This window comes from Carex rostrata, chromosome 6, assembly GCF_964058835.1.
Source record: "Carex rostrata chromosome 6, lpCarRost1.2, whole genome shotgun sequence".
Classification (NCBI taxonomy): Eukaryota; Viridiplantae; Streptophyta; class Magnoliopsida; order Poales; family Cyperaceae; genus Carex; species Carex rostrata.
This window is the reverse complement of record NC_135923.1, coordinates 11,549,851-11,567,704: the sequence shown is the minus strand read 5'-3', so window position 1 is coordinate 11,567,704 and position 17,854 is coordinate 11,549,851. Positions and strand designations below refer to the sequence as shown.

Genomic DNA, 17,854 nt, shown 5'->3' with positions numbered 1-17,854 from the left:
ACAGAATTCATTATTCAGAAGCACATTTTAAATTTTAAAATCACTTGTGATGAAATAGTGGAGAAATCAAAATTAAATAACTATAAAAGATTATTTTCTTCAAGGACAACTGCAGGTACCAGAAAAGATTATTCTCCAGCTGAGTTATACTAACAATAATCCATTAATTGGATTGCAGCCGTTACGAGATCATCAGTAAAATTGAAGCAAACAGTTCAGATAGTATATCTCATCTCCGAATATCAGGAGATATAAGAGCCTTGTGAGGGTAACAAGGGAAGCTTTAGAATGGGCCGGGTTTTTTTGTCAGCATAGTGAAACACAATTGCGCGTGACTTTAGCGTGTTCAAAATGGTGTATGGACCGTAATCACTGAAATCAGACTGACAGCCCTTTTAATAAGAGCGAGCTGATCCTAAACTTGGACAAAGGCATTTAACAGATAAACACTAAAACAAGGCCTTAAAAGAGTTAAGGCCGTCTTTTGGATAGGTTTGTATGACTATACCTGTTCTAAAGGCCTTAAGACCGTCCTTGGCTATTGGGCTGTTATCTATTACTTCTCCGAGACAAATAAATTAGAGTGAGTCTATGGTACTATGCATATTACGATTTGGCACCGTGCTACGGCTCTATATTCGAGTTTTCAAATCCTAATGGTCGATCCGAACCGTTCATCTTGTTCTCCATATTAATATGTGTTTGGAGACCAAATTTTACATTTTTTTAAATTCTTTTACTATTTTTTTAGATTTATTGAAAATCACTGTTTTTGGATGATCCAGAATTTTCAGATCAAGTGATTTTCTAAATATCTAAAAAAATAGTAAAAAAATTTCAAAAAATATAAAATTTGGTCTCCAAACACATATTAATATGGAGAACAAGATGAACGGTTCGGATCGACTGTTAGGATTTGAAAACTCGAATATAGAGCCGTAGCACGGTAACAACCCGTGATATGCATAGTACCATAGACTCACTCAATAAATTATGCTATCGTCTGGTTCTGCAAGATAATCTTTTTAACAAGTAATAAGAGCGTGATCTCAAAAAAATAAAAATAAGAAGAAGAAGAACGATATCGATGGCTGATTATTTTAAAACGGGTATGGGCTTGAGATTGTTAATGAACAAATAATTATTTGCTAATCAAAATAAAATTCATATCTTTAGTTTTTGTTTTTTGAAACAAGGGTCCAACAACGCTAATTGTAGAATGCCAATGTTCATTATCATTTGTGATAGACGTGTAGTTCATATAAGTTGTTAACTTCCGCATAAATATATATACTAATATTTAGAATAAAACATATTTATCTAAGCTAATAGTTATTATCGATTACAATTTCAGTATCTCGAGAATAAGAACGATATGCACGTAGCTGCATAAATAATTAATGGTAAGGATAAATTAATTAGGTAATTTCGACGGAGTTCACTAAATTTTGTCTTTGTCACAAATTGATCACTCAAATTTGATTTGTTTCTTTGTAGTTATTGAATTTTTTATTTATATCAATTAAGTCACTATATTATTTTTGCTCTTCAAAATATGAATAACTATCTTTTGTCAGTATTTTAGACGAAAAAAATAACATAATCACTTGATTAGAACAAATAAAAAATTCAATAAAAAATGCAGATTATATCTAAACAATCCAGTCCGCCATAAGTCAAATTGCTCCTTGAACATCCAATCATAACTCATAACACTTTGCGCTGCAGACAAATGCAACTCCACAGAGACGGTTAACAAAGTGATAATGTTAGGGCTGAGAATATGCTCTTCTAAAAAAAAAACAACAACAAAGTAACTAGTTTTTTTTTTTTTTCTCATTCAACTGTTTTAAATTTTCAATAGTTTAGAGCAGTAATTTAGGGGCATTCAGCAGTAATATTCATACTCACACCTGTCACGATAACAAAAAAAAAATTACTTTTAACGGAAACAGAAATTATCCTTACCTGTTTATTTGAATAAGATACTAATCGGATAAATAGACTAAAAATTATCATTGATATTCTGATTTATGTTTTCAATAACGGATAAGAAACAGTATTTATTCGTATCCTTAATATTTATCCGTATCTAGTAATCTAATGAAATTTATTTTTACCCTTACCTGCATTATTTTTAGATACAATACAGATCGAAAAAACAAATGAAAGAGTGTCATTAACAGTCGTAATTAAGCAGCATATTTTATTCCCAAATATAACAGCAAATCAGAATTACTAAGACGACACGCAACAGGCCCTTGAACCGTACAGATTCAAAGCAATATGCTGGAATTGACACGTCTAGTTTAATTGAAGGCCTAAATAATTTCTCTCCAAATTCATGTCCGAGTCAGCTTCGAAATCGAAATAAAGCAAGGGAAATAAAAGCTACGTGTACGGTGCATCGTTCTCAATTCATTTCTCCGTGAAAAGCAACCTGACGTGTTTAAGGATTACTCGGAGCTGCTCTCTGGAGTCTGGAGTCTAGAGGAAAACATGAGAAAGAGAAAATACACGGCTAATAATGGCTGTTATGATTTTGGATTGATTTGAATGTGACATGTGATATCTTCCTCCCTTTCAGGCCACAAGGTTGTTAGATAGTTCTATCAGTATGTTTCCAACAACTCTTATATGCTCAGTGCTTTAAAATGCGGTTTTATTTATGCATGCGGAAGGCCACTGCATACCGCATATGCGAATTTTAAAATAAAAATTTACGTGTGTGTGTATATATATATATTCATATTCATATATTTGAATTTATTTTCACATAATAATATAATCAACAATAATTTTTGACTTTTTTAATATAAATTTTAATTAAAATACAATCAAATTATCAAACACGCATGGGAAGACTGCATGGCCGCATATTTCAGTCCGCATGGCAGCATATTCAGACCGCATGGCCGCATATTCGGACCGCATGGCCGCATTTTTAATCCGCATGACCGCATGTTCGGACCGCATATGTGGCCGCATGGTCAAAACCACATAGGCATTCTGAGCACGGTTGCCGACTATATGCGGACGCATTTTAAAACACTGTATATGCTAACCTGAGATTTGTACATCCTTTTCACCTTTTTTTCACCATGTGGATTTAACTTTGAAGAATAGACCCGCAGAGCAGAATCTTGTCTTAATTTGTGGCTGGTAATTATTACTTGAAAGTCTAGTTGAGGGGCATAGATGTACGAAAAATTAACACTAAGAAATACTTGAAAGTCTAATAGTTCATCAGGTCCGGTTTAATCTGTTTTAAACCGAACCAAAACAGTTTATATTAAACGGTTCTGTTTTTCGATTTAAATGGATTAGTTAAGTTCATTTTTTGATTTAAATTTGGTTTATCTTTATTGGTTCGGTTTAAAAAAAATATTAAAACCAATTGGATCATACTGAACGACTCCAATTTGGTTGGTTTGATTCTATTTATTGAAACCGAATAAATCTTTGATTTGACTATTTTTATTTGATTCTAACCGAACCAATCTAATGAACACCCTTACACCCCTATATGTAACGATGGAATTTTTGTACTAGAAGAATCATATTAATCGACAAATTTCAATTTAAATCATCTCTATTGAAATCTATTTCGTTGAAATTATTTGAAATTCTTAAGGATTTTAATCCAATAAAAAGGTATTCCGTCCCTCTCCTAGACCTAGAATGGTTCTAAATTTCATTTTTTTTTAGTTGTTGCTTTCAAAATTTTATTATTCAAAAAAGGACATGTGACATTAATTCTAACAAAAAGTCGCCATTAGGTTGTATAAATATATACTTTCCTTTTCTATGTGAGGACGGTTGAATATAATCTATAAAAGTATAAAATGTAATTTCTAACACTCTTCATTCAAATGATATATACCTTATCTCAATTTTAATAATAATAAAAAACAAAGAATCTCTCTCAAAATTCTGCTTAATTAATTTTGCTTCGTAAAAAAGTTTCTTCGTTATTAATGAAGACATTTCAACTTTGACACGTTCCTATTGTCTCGTTCAAACATTTTTTAATTGAAGCATATCTAAGCTTGCTTAGTTATGTGTTTAATTTTATAATCCAATTAAGGTGCAACAGATTGTACTATTTAAACTCTGAAATGCAAGCATCCGCCGATAGCAACAATGCTTTTAAAAAAGGATCATTTAGAGGTGTAAATCGAATGGATATTTTTGCAAACATAATTATTTGTAAATAAAATTTATAGCTATTCAATTTGTGTGGACACAGACAATTATTATACAAAACAATGACTGAACAAACACTATTAGTATTTAGTTTCTTTAAAAAAAATACAGATATTCAAATTATCTAACTTATACAAAACAATGACTGAACAAACACAAGGTGTATGAGTGTATCTCGAATATTAGGTTTTTTTTTTCTATTTGTTTAAAGACTCTTATATACTTTATATATTGGTTATCCATTACTAATATCAAATAGTATATGCAATTTTTTGTCATGCTTTTTAAAAAGAGGAGGGATCGGATGACACCCTTTTTTGGCGACATCGGATGACACCGTGCATTTTCAAAGTCCAAACAGTCGATCCAAACCGTTCAACTTGATGGATATGTTAAAATGTGCTTGCAGATCAAATTTTACATTTTTCTGAATTTTTTTACTATTTATTAAGATGGGTACAAAAATTCAACGGTCTGAATATAGCGATTTTGTTAAATACTTAATAAATAGTAAACAAATTCAGAAAAATATAAAATTTGATTTGCAAGCACATTTTAACATATCCATCAAGTTTAACGGTTTGGATCGACTGTTTGGACTTTAAAAACTTTGAAAATGCACGATGTTATTCGATGTCACCAAAAAAGAGTGTCATCCGATCCCTCCTCTTTTAAAAATATATATATTTGTATTTGCATATCTATTAGTGGTAAACATTAATAATTTGAATCCATTCCCCAATTTTTGTTTAATTATATATTATTATGTATTTGTGTCGTGCGGATAATAAATTAAATAATTAAATAATGACTTAATATCGGTATCTACTTAACAAAATACAAATATAAATATACTTTAGCATGTTCACTTCGTATTCAATCTAAAGAAATACAAGTTGGAACTGATAAGAGACAACACTCCTATGACTTAAAGAAAAGGAGCACAAAAGGCTCAAATATAGAGCGAGCACAATAGCTCGAAGTTCAACAAACACTTCATAAGTTTCACTCTAATTTCACACTGATCAATTTAGGTAAAGTGAATTTGAGATTGTTGCAAGAATATAGATGATTTAAGCACTAGTAACAATGAACATGCTAAATCTCTCAAAGAATTTCAAAAGTAGAGGCTCAAAGACTGTAATAATCTTAGTCAGATTGAGGGAATGACCGAACCCTTTATTTATAATGAAATTATTACAGAATCTCATAAATGGAAACAAATATATGATTGATCCACACCCGTAGTGATAATTAATTAATCGTCACCATGGCTGGAGCAGATCTCAAGATTCGCATTAGTTTTCACTATTGACTTGCCTGGTTAATTTGATTTCCTACCTTGCAAGGGCTATACTCGGACAGTCACAATCTCAGATCTACTTTACTATACTTTGGGGCATAAATTAAAATTGATATAATTAAAATGGTAAAGTATGATTTTCGTAATCTTCATGATCTAGCATCCAATCAATATCCAACTATTCCATATAGCTCGTGTGAATCAATATCTGATCATCATGTATCCAATCATTTTTTATAACTTGTGTAGATCATGTATATGACTATTCCGTGTAACTTGTTATGTCAACTTGTCGTGTGTCGCATGTCTGACCTGTGTCGCAACAGAAAGAAACATAAACAATATGGAGTCAACTACAGAGCTGGGTAACCAGTTATTTAACGACGCAGCTTCTCTATAATTGGCTTAATAACGGTAAACAATCATTTCAATAGAATTGAATTAATCCACACAATTAAATATCAAATTACGTATGCATATTTAAACGATAATATCAGTTGCTCTAGTTTTCAATAACAATAGTTCCATTCCAGTTGGAATCCCTGAAACAGGCGATTCCTAGTATTTCAGTATATTAAAAATAATTTTAGTATCTAGAGTTCTAGACCACATATTCTAGTTAAATATAATATCATAATCTGATTATCCAATTTAATACCCAATCAACCATACAAATCGAAAACTCATATTATAGAGAAGTCCGATTACCTGATAGCGATCAATCCAAAACAATTCAATTTGATGTGCATTCATTCATAATCACTTGCGACATAGGATCGAAACTCCTGTCAGACATATAATCAGATAACAATCAATATAAGAATATTTATCACAATACTCTTTTTATTTTTTTTCATCTTTCTCAACTCTTTTCGTTTTCAATTTTGTTTTCTCTTGTTCGTATTTTTGTTTTGCTTTGTTTTTCTCTTTATTTATACTTTTTAACGGCCTTTTCAAGGGGCTACAGGGAGGGGCCGCGTGGCATGGATGCCACGTTAGTCTTTCTTTCTTTTCTTTTTTTTGCAATTTTTCAATTGAAACCTTCAAATTTTCTAATATTATAAATACGTTCAAAATATGAAATAATATACATTACCGGGGTGTTACATCATGTTATGTATTTTTGACTTTCTTTGACCTTCGGACATAACAATTAAACATGCACACATCTCAAATAAACAAACTATAAATTTAATGTTTATATATTTTGCAATCAAACAACGCAAAATATTACTTACAATAATAATTTAAACTTTAAAAATAAAAACAATGATACGACAAATGAAAGAGATGAAAACAATAAAATATTTTAACCCTACTCAAAAGATATTATGCCAACTTGGGACGCTATAGCAATAAAAAATTTCCACAATTGTTATTTTTTTGGAACCTGGAAGCTTGATGTTGATTATTATTAGATGAACGAATTGCATTTGTAAGGTCCTAGTGAATGGAAGCATGAACAGGCTGGATTGTCACTTCTCGATAGAAAACATTGGATTTGATTAGAATTTCGTTGGTAGTTTTTATTCGGGAGGTCATACACAAAACCTGTTCAATTTTACAGTGTATCTAATTAAATTTGACAGGTGACATGTAAAACGCAGTGTTGTAAATAACGTTATACAGTCGTCGGACATACAGAGTGCCGTCAAACGATTAATTGAGAATAATCAAGAATAATTAGTTATAATCAGAAATAATCTGTCAATTAGTCGGAAAAATTCATGACAATTTGATTACCGCCAACGACAAATCAACCCGGACGTTTTTTTACAACACTAGTAAAACGAGACATCATTGATGTGTATATTGCACAACACAATATATATCTGACTAGTATCGTGCCCGTACGTTGTAACGGAGACATTGTCAAATTTAACATTAAAATTAAAAAAAGTAAATAATAAATAACAATAAAAGAAGCAACAATGACTCTTTCAATTCATGATATGTCGGTGCATACACAATGTTTTTTATTTTTTTTATAATTATTTACAACACAAATAAAAAATATATACTAAATTCAACACTGAATAGGAACTAATAATTGTTTTATTTCATTAATGATAGAAAAGAATATTCTTATTTATTCAATTCATGATGCATAGGAATATAATTTTCCATACTATTTACACCAAGAAAACAAAGACAAAATTGTTTGAAATTAATCATTGTCTTTTAAAGCACCAACCAGGCACCACTTACTAAGGATCAGTGTTTTGGAGACAGGTCAACACATTGTTCATTCATACATAAAATCTAACCATAATGTAGTAACAGTTGGATGCAAACCATAGTAAAACAAGGAAACTTAATGTGTAGACCTACCTCACAGTATGAGATATGAGATACACAGACATCTACATATCATAATATCATCTCTATATTTTTTTTATAGTTTCTTCAACAAAGATCGAATTAAGACCTGTACCCCCTCTTTCCATCCATATTTATCCAGATAAATATAATGAAACAGAAATGATGGTTCTGATATCTTTCTGATGAAATTGGGAGAGATAGTTCTACAAGATTTTTATTTTTGGAGGGGTGACATGATATTTCAAGTTTTCTACTGGTGCACATGAGTACATGACAGAACTTGTTAACAAGAAGTGTATAACACAATCGGTGAATTTGTAGGCTAACGCATGAGATTAACACAACAATAAATTATAACAGGACAAAGCTTAAGACAGACCCAGTGTGCTTGCCTCCACCAACACTCTTACTCCAGGAGCCGAGCATTGCTTGCATAACCATCAAAGCAATGGAGCCTGGATTAGTGACAACTGCACCCTCAAATGCAACTGCAAATTGAGCCAGCTTGATGTCATCATCAAAATACGGACTTGGATCAACATAAGTAGACTCATGTCGGAGAAACAGTAATTCAGCATTATGTTTGCATGTAGAGTATTAACAATACCCTTAACGGGTATACCCTACCCTACCCGCCCGTGCCCGAGCTCGGGTATGGGTCAGGTACGCGGGTACGCGGGTAGGGGCAAAAACCGGACCGGACGGGGTTTTTTGGACCCATACCCGACTATACCCTACCCGACCTTACCCGTACCCGACTTTACCCTACCCGGGTACCCGTCTACCCTTACCCGTACCCTTATACCCGACCCAAATTCAAATTTCCCCCCAAATCCTTAATTTCTATTTTTAAAAATCTGTTTTTTAATTTCTGTTTTTAAAATTCTGTTTTTATTTCTGTTTTTTAATTTCTGTTTTTTAATTTCTGTTTTTAAATTTTTATTTTTAAAATTCTGTTTTTATTTCTGTTTTTTAATTTCTGTTTTTTCATTTCTGTTTTTTCATTTCTGTTTTTAAATTTCTGTTATTAAAATTCTGTTTTTATTTCTGTTTTTTAATTTCTGTTTTTAAAATTCTGCTTTTATTTCTGTTTTTTAATTTCTGTTTTTAAAATTCTGTTTTTATTTCTGTTTTTTAATTTCTGTTTTTTAATTTCTGTTTTTTAATTTCTGTTTTTAAAATTCAGTTTTTAATTTCTGTTTATTAATTTCTGTTTTTAAAATTCTGTTTTAATTTCTGTTTTTTTTATTTATATTTTATTGTTTTAAAGTAAAAAAACACATAACAAAAACAGAAAAAAAAATATCAGGAAAGAAAACGAAAAAAAATGAAAAAAAAACCGAAAAAAAAATCAGAAAAAAAAACCCCGTACCCGCCCTACCCGTATCCGTACCCACCCTACCCGTCAAGGGTACACGGGTACGGGTATAGGACGGGTAGGGTATGATTTTTGAAAAATATACCCGACATACCCTTACCCTTATACCCGTCCTACCCGTCCTACCCGTACCCGCCCGACCATTAATACACTATTGCATGTATAACATGTAGTTAATACTGGCATAGCTTGAAAGTAAGTCAAGGAAAATTTCAAATTATTGCCCCTTTTGACAATCCTTACCATAATTTTTGGTTCCCTTCTGGCTGGAACTTTCGAGCAAAATTTTCGATCCTGATTTCTAACATAATTGTTTATAGAATGCATAAAATCCCTTTAATATTCGTGCCAAAAGCAGATCGGATAGTCCAGATCCAAAGTAAAAAATTATGTTACCTTAGGCGATATGAATTCATCCACACCTGTATACCTCCTGAACCCTAAACCCTTTTTCTCCGGAAGTACCAAAAATTCACGCTCTTGCCTCCATCTCTCTCCCAGCAACCATGAAGAGAAAAGCCGATGGAGAAGCAACAGACTTCGATGGGGAAGGAACCACCAAATCCGAATCCGAGCTTCTACCCTCTCTCAACCCCTCCGACGACATGTGTGAGGCCCTGATGCGGCGGTACGACAAGTCGGCATCGACACATCACCTCCTGACTTCTGGCCACTGCACTCTTCTCTCTCCTTTGATCATTTCTCCGATTAGGTTTTTTTTTCTTTGGGAAGAAAGGGTCGGGGAGGGGACGACACGTTGGGGAGAATTTTTTTTTTACGGACCAACGAAAAAATTTGCAGATCTATGTGAAAATATGTGTGACAATATGTGTAGCGGTTATATTTTGAACTAAATTTAAACTTCTACACATATTAAAAGATGTATTTAATCAAAGGAAGACAAATTATTTGACTAAAGGGTTCAGATTCAATCCGAATTTATATCAATCAATCCCAACTGTTGTAGTTTCAGGACAACCAATTTAATTTAAGATGCATAATATAGAGGAGATATGCCATGTTGTAAAACATGCCGAAATTAATTTCAGGTGTGTATATATAGGAATTAATTTCACAGAATTAGAATTTCAACCTATGAGAAACAGTTATATAAATTTTTTCCAGTGTCTATTGTTCGCACAGAATATATGCTTACAAAGTTTCGATATAGCAAGCTATACCTTTTAAACCTTTGTTATACTCTGTCAATTCAGATAGCAAGTGTACTATCCTATCGATGAGTATACTCAGGTATCGATCCACAGGGACGGAAGAAAATGACCGGACTCGTCTTAAAATTACTTGAGATTCTAGAAGTGAGAAAAATTGGTTTGGTTCGGTTCTAACAATTCTAATAATTTATGACAAGTTTAAAAGACAATAAAGAGAATTAAAGTTGTTTTCAATTAATAAAAATGCGTTTCCAGGGTTCAGATTTCATTTCTGTTCAGCCCCGAGGCATACGGCCCGTATGGGACCCCGAGTTAATGCTGCAGCTACTGTTTTCTGTATTGATACTAATGTTTAGGGTTTCTATCGACCAGATCTAGATACCTAACCTCAACTTTCGCATTTTGTCCTAGTACCTGATTACCGGACTCAAATACTTCCCTCTTAGATGCGTTAAACCTCAACTTTCGCATTTTGGCCTAATTTATCCAAGTTACTTGTTGGTTTACTAAAAGTATCCAAGGACTTTCGCCTCAAGGAAAGTTTCACCTTTCGGGTACTCCTTGGTTTCACCCTACTTCATATACTTTATTTGGTTGGATTAAATGTCATAGACTTGGCTCCTAACATTTAGATGTGCGCATTCATCTAACGGGATGACTAATCAATTCAAGCAAACACAAATAAAGCAATTAAAATACTACTCAACAAGGTAAAAACAAAGCATTCAACACAAAATCCAAGTAGCATGCAAACAAAACCAAACTAGAAACTACATTTTAGCCCTAGAAACAAAGTAAATTAGCTACTCATGTTCATAAGATAACACAAATAACAAGAAATAAAAGAGTTCATGACAAAACAGTGGAAAATCCGAAGATCCGTTGCAAACTCGCGTTTTTCACTTCTCTTCCTCTTCTCCTCCTCTTGTCTTTTGCTCCAAGAAAGCTTGTCCAAGTTCCAGTGGTGAATCCCCTTTTTTTGTGTGGAAATATCTCATTTAATGCCCCAAATCGCGTCCCCAGAGGCTTCCTTTTCGGCCTCCTTAAATTATGCTCATTTCATATTCCAGCTGGATTTTCCGAATTAGCGTCCTACGGGCCGTATGCCTGTGCTTTGTCTTGGAGACTTTGTGCCTCTGTTGTGGAAACTTCTGTGTGGCTGGGCAGATCTTGTACGGCCCGTAGGGAATGTCATACGGGCCGTATGAAAAATTGTCAGATCCAGTTTTTCGCCATTTTTCCTGCAAAATACCAAACAAAGCATAGCAGTACCACATTTCATCGAAATACAAGTACAAAGTCCACTTTTATAGGCTTTAAAACACAGGTTTTAGTGTAAATCAGGACTGTAATTTAAATATAATATGGAGATATCATCTATAGGAATTAATTTTATTGTATTCATAATATTTTATTCTAAATTATATAGAAAATTATGTATAAAAATAAAAAGTTTGAAAAGAAATAATCTCCATTCATTAATATTGAATCCGTCCCTAGTGTTGATATGCCGTGTCTAAGCGTAAGACATGTTGTGCCACATGTTTTAGTTTTTTTTTTTTTTTTTTTTTTTTGGTCTAGTATTCTTTTGTATTGAAGATAAAACATTGTTTCAATCTAAATTAATTGTTAAACAACTATTCAGATTAATCACACGAACACCAACCACTAGGTTGCGTGTTTAATTTTCTACAAGGTCCAGGCTAATAATTCAGCAATATATCCCATCAAAATTCATATCCGGACAATATTGTGATTAGGTGCCACCGTGCCAAGTTTTAGAAACGGTAGCTGGCTGGTTTAGGGTTTACCCTGCTAACGGAATAACGCATGCGTTTCTTCTTCTTTTTTGACTAAAAGAATGCGTTTATTTTTTTTTTCAACAATATGTTTAGGTGAGTCGGTTAAAGGCCACCGTTACACACCCGCAGTCTGTTAAAGATACAAACAATCACGTTTTAGTGAAGACGTTGGTTTCGAAATTATCTAATTGCAAATGATTTATAAAAGTTGCATTGTATATGATATGACCTTAAGTATTATTTTTATAATTCGTTCAAATATCAAGATAAGAACCGTCATAAAAAATTATTAGTTCGTACGCTCCGCAGAACGTCTCATGACATCTAAGTTTTTTTTAGAGGGGGAATTTCTTGTATATCCTTAAAAACTATAAAATTAGATATTTTGTCCTCTAAATTCATAATATCATATTCATTTTTCTAAACTTCAAAACCTCACAAATTTACTCATTTTGTTGTCTTTTCTATTAAAAGTTTAAAACTCATTTTAAATTTATGAAGTACATATTTTGATCTTCATTAAAAAAAAAAAACTAACAACATGTTTCATAAAAATGTATGTTTTCTAATTAGTTCGTTTACGAGGACAAATGCATCATTTCTCTAATTCAGACGCTTACACAAGTATATATCTAAATGTTACTATGTAAACGGACCAATTAGAAGACTAGAATATTTCTAAAACATTATACATATATTCTTTAAAAAAATTTTAGTGAATAGTAAATGAGTATTTCAAAAAATTTAATGAGTTTTAATAGGAAAGATGTTAAAATGAGTACATTTGTAAATTTTTGAAACTTAGTAGAATAAATATGATATTAAGAATGAGGAGGGTTCAAATGCCTCCATTTTTTGTGCCTCCATCATGCCTCCATTTTTTAAAACTTTAATAACTCAAAATTTAAAACTTAAAAGTCAAAATAAAACCGTTGGATATGATCTACGTCATTTTATTTATGCACATGTAAAAAATTATGACATTTCAATTTTCTTTTGATTGTCATCAAGAGCTTGTAAAAAATGCATTAATGTGGATGATTTCTAGACGTTGATTTTTGAACTTATTAATTCACATAAACACAAAATTGAAATGTGATAATTTTTTATGAGCACATAGAGAAAATAACATAGATCACATCTAACGGTTTTATTTTGACTTTTAAGTTTTAAATTTTGAGTTATTAAAGTTTTAAAAAATAGAGGCATAGTGAAGACACAAAAAATAGAGGCATTTAAACCCTCCTCATTAAGAATTTAGAGGAGGAAATACTTAATTTCCAAGTTTTCTAGGAGTATTATGAAATACTTAATTTAACTCGCTAAAACTTGCATTTTAAATTGCCTCCAGGAAAGGACGCCACCTAAGATGCGGAACACTGTTGCTCTTAATCTCACCGCGGAGTCGGATCAAATTTGGTCAGACGATGTTACTTACAACAACTGCGCATAGATCTCTCCGTACATTTTGTTCCGAATTAAAATATATTTCATATCCTGGCGGCACTAGTCCAAGACTCCAACAAAGTACGATACCCGTCTGAACCTGTTACAAGCAATTGCCTCTCTGACTCCTCACAATACTACGGTCAGACTGGGATTTACCTGCGCAAGTTCCTCTCCATTCGCCTAATCATGCGTTGTAAATTCAACGGTTCAGATTTAAAAGGAGAAACGACCAGCTGCCTAATTGTAATTACGTGGCATTATCTTGAAGGAAGATCGATACGTCCAACGATTATGTATTTGCTAACGTGGTGGACAATGGTAAGCCCATCAACATGACGTGGCAGGAGAAACAGTGGGGCCCACGATACCCTCCTGTAGATTTATGTAAAGCGCACCAACGCCACCCACAAATAATGAGCACAGAAAGCAGAAACCGGGGCAGAAAATAGTGGACAAGAGGCGATAGGAGACTCAGGAGAGGAGAAAAAAAGGTAGAAAAATGAGAAGAGCGCGAGAAGGCAGATAGAGGTAAACAATATATTCATCGTGAGGAGACGAGATAAGCTGCGCACCTGAATCTGGGGCGATTCGAAGAATCTGTGGTGGGCCCTGGGGCAGCCGGAGTGGAGAAAGCGGGGTTGAGATCGGAGGGGTGGGGGATGGGGATGGGAATAGGAGGGATAGGGATAGAGGATGCTGTGCTGATAGAGGTGACAAAGAGAGAAGGAGAGCCCAGCGTCATCACCGTCAACTGCCCCGATAAGACCGGACTCGGATGCGACGTCTGTCGCACCATTCTCGATTTTGGGCTTTGCATCTCTCGCGGAGGTAATTCTTTCAATTTAGCCCTTCTTTTTTTGCTCTATTTTTTTTCTTAAGAGCTTTCTGAATGCTGGAATTTTGGTATGCCGACTCTGGTATTGTTAACATCTCAGCTGTTAAAACAAGGAGTCTGGAACGTATTTTTAAATATATGTTTTGTGTTAGGTTCTGATTTTACGCCTTAGAATAAGCTTAATGATTCAATCAGGCTCTGATTTTCTTATTAATTTTTTTTCAAGAAACAATTAGTCAAGTTGTACTGGAAAAAAAAAGGAAGAACATGCTGATTAATAATACCGTTGTTTTATTGTCAAAAAAATTTAAATCAAAATCAAAACAATTGAGCTTGTAATACTTTAAACTGATTCTGTTGTATCTTTGGCAGATGTGTCGACTGATGGGCAGTGGTGCTACTTGGTGTATTGGGTTCTTCCTTGCCCGAATTCCGTGACCATCCAGTGGACAAACCTGCAGAACCGGCTCCTGTCTCTATGCCCAACTTTTGCTATTCCATTCTATCCCGATCTAAGTCGGCCTAGGGTTCCTCAATTCTACCTTCTCAACCTTTTCTCTACAGATCGAAAAGGATTACTCCATGGTAACATTATATATTTTAATTTCCTCCTATATTGGTTATAGAATACAGTATTTTTTTTTCATTTTCAAAACATTAATTTTCCCTTTCGGATGTAGATGTAACTCGCGTTCTATCTGAGCTGGAATTGCTAATTCACAGGGTAAAGGTCTCTACTACTCCCGATGGCAGAGTAGTCGACCTCTTCTTTATTACAGATGAATTGTAAGTTTTGTAACAACTACACTTGATATATATTATCCACATGAATTCACTGCCTTCAAACGATGATTTCTTATTCTTTGGTCTGATAACAGGGAACAATTGCATACAAAAAAAAGACAGGAAGAGACGTGTGAAAAAATAACAGATACTCTGGGCTCAACTGTCAGTTGTGAAATAATGATGGCAGAGGGGTTCAAGCAGGGTTTCTCTTCTCTCTGCTCAGTAGTAGTTGAGCAGTTGTTTAAATCTGAGTTGACAGAATCTGAGCTTTGTTTTCTCTCGCTCAGCCCTGATATGAGAAATCTAAAGAAGGCTAATGTTAGCTTTGACAATTCTTTGAGCCCGGCACACACTCTCCTTCAGATAAATTGTGTCGACCAGAAGGGACTTCTTTATGATATTTTGAGAACTACAAAGGACTGCAATATTCAGGTAATATTTTTCTATTTTGAAATATTTGAAATATTACCTACTCTTTTGAACTGCTATAATATAAATCGACAATTGGAAATTTTAAAAAGTTAAAAGAAGCTTTACTATTTTTGTTTTCTCTTTGGAAAAAAATTTACATATGTGATTTTAATTTGAAAAAGTCAACTCTTTGGCAAGTAGGGATTGGCAAACTTCACTCTTTAATGATTCACACAGTTGTCTTTATTGATAGCATAAAAATGAGAAATAAAGAACAATGAACCCGAGAATTTCAATATGTGCTACTAAATAATTTGCAAAAATTGGTTGCGATTTATAAGCCAAAAATGTTCGCACCCATTGTTTGTGATTACAATTCCTGAAAAAAAAAATGCTCGGTGTTCCTTTCCCTGCTTTTGTTATTTTCATTTTGTTGAGAACAAAAAAGTGAACTTGACAACTTTGTAAATAAAAAATAATAATAAAAGTCACTCTGTGGATCAAAGTTTATACTTGTGTCGCTCATTTTCCTATTAGTCGAAATCCAATGACATAATTAATTTGACTATGAAATTCGAAGGTGTTATAACAACTATTGACATTCACCCTTTGTATTTAGATAAACTATGGAAGAATCATGAAAGACATGAAAGGATTCAGGGACGTCGATCTTTTCATTCAACAATTAGACGGGAAGAAGGTTGTAGATGCAGAAAAGCAAGAGTCTCTTGCTTCTCGGCTAAAAGCAGAGATGTTGCATCCGTTAAGGGTCATGATCGTCAGCCGTGGGCCTGACACCGAGCTACTAGTTGCTAACCCAGTAGAGCTTTGTGGGAAGGGACGACCTCGTGTGTTTTATGATGTTACACTTGCCTTAAAGATGCTTGGAATTTGCATATTCTCGGTAATAAATTTTCCTTAAATTTCCCCTGTAGTAGTTCATATATGATTTTAACAATTACTTAAAATATTTAAAATTCTCTGTTTTTTTTTTTTGTACTCTAAACAACCACCGAATTAATTTGCAAAAAAATCGATTAATTGTTTTTAGGCTGAGATAGGCAGACAGATGGCAGCAGAGAGGCAATGGGAAGTCTACAGATTTCTATTAGACGAGAGCCGAGAATTTCCTCTGGCAAATTGCAAGGCCAATAGAAATCAGGTTGTGGATAGAGTGAGGAGATCACTAATGGGTTGGTGACCTATCCCTATATCTCTCCCTTCCGCTCCCCTAGTCAAATGGCAAAAAAAAGGAAAAAAAGAAGAAGAAAAAGAAGAAGAAGCTTCACCTTTTCTCTCTCTCTCCCTCTCATTAGCTTCTATTTACATATGTAGCTTGCTCTTCATGTACAGTGCTTTCGGTTGCCAGATAGGTTTTAATGCAACAGGGCAATTCTGTAGCCCTGGAAAATGTTGTTTATGGCAATTTTATGTTACTTTTAGCATGAAAGTTTGGCGAACGGCCTCTCTTTTTTAGAAATTATTCTAATGCATCCAAAAGTACATATCCGGTCCAGTATACTTGGCACCTTTTTGGGAGTCCACTATCGTGATTCGTGAGGCGCATTTATTTTATTTTTTTAGTGAATTTCCATAAATACATACAATGTAGTTACTGAATGTTTGCATGCGCACAGCGCACTACAGTCTACACACTACAGGTCCTAACAAAAAAAAAAAAACTTTGGTGTTATTTTATACAACTTTGGTCCCGTATATATATCCTCGTCAAAAATAAAAAAAATTGATGAACAAATTCTCTAATCTATGTTAACCCCATTTATAGGGGGAATTTCATGTATACCCCTCAAAAACCTTGAAATTACGTATTTCCTCCTCTAAAATTTATAATATCATATTTATACCCTTCTAAAGTTCAAAAACTCACAAATTTACCCAATTTATTGTTTTTTCTGATAATATTCATTTTAAATTTATAAATTACCCATTTTATCCTTTATTTAAAATATTCACCCTCCCCTCTCTCTATCTAGAGTCTAGACGCTTAAGCTATTAATGCATGATGTTTAAGCAGGTTGACCATGCTCGTAAGGTGTTTGAGGATATGAAAAAAAACAGCTGTGACCCCAACTTGTACACTTACACCATCCTAACACGGATGGCAGGTGTTGCTAGTACATTAGAGGAGGCTCTCTCTTACTTCAAAAAATATTATTGAGAGACCACCAG

The 17,854-nt window shown here is 33.5% G+C and overlaps 1 protein-coding gene across 1 annotated transcript; it reads left to right on the top strand.

Moving 5' to 3' along the window:
* The first annotated feature begins 14,031 nt into the window (after window positions 1-14,031).
* ACR9 (ACT domain-containing protein) lies at window positions 14,032-17,144 on the top strand. The gene is made up of 6 exons (XM_078303808.1): window positions 14,032-14,460; window positions 14,840-15,052; window positions 15,148-15,253; window positions 15,346-15,685; window positions 16,284-16,568; window positions 16,716-17,144. Exons 1-6 carry the CDS (start codon window positions 14,292-14,294, stop codon window positions 16,863-16,865), a joined length of 1,263 nt encoding a protein of 420 aa, XP_078159934.1. The 5' UTR covers window positions 14,032-14,291; the 3' UTR covers window positions 16,866-17,144.
* Window positions 17,145-17,854: the final 710 nt, after the last annotated feature.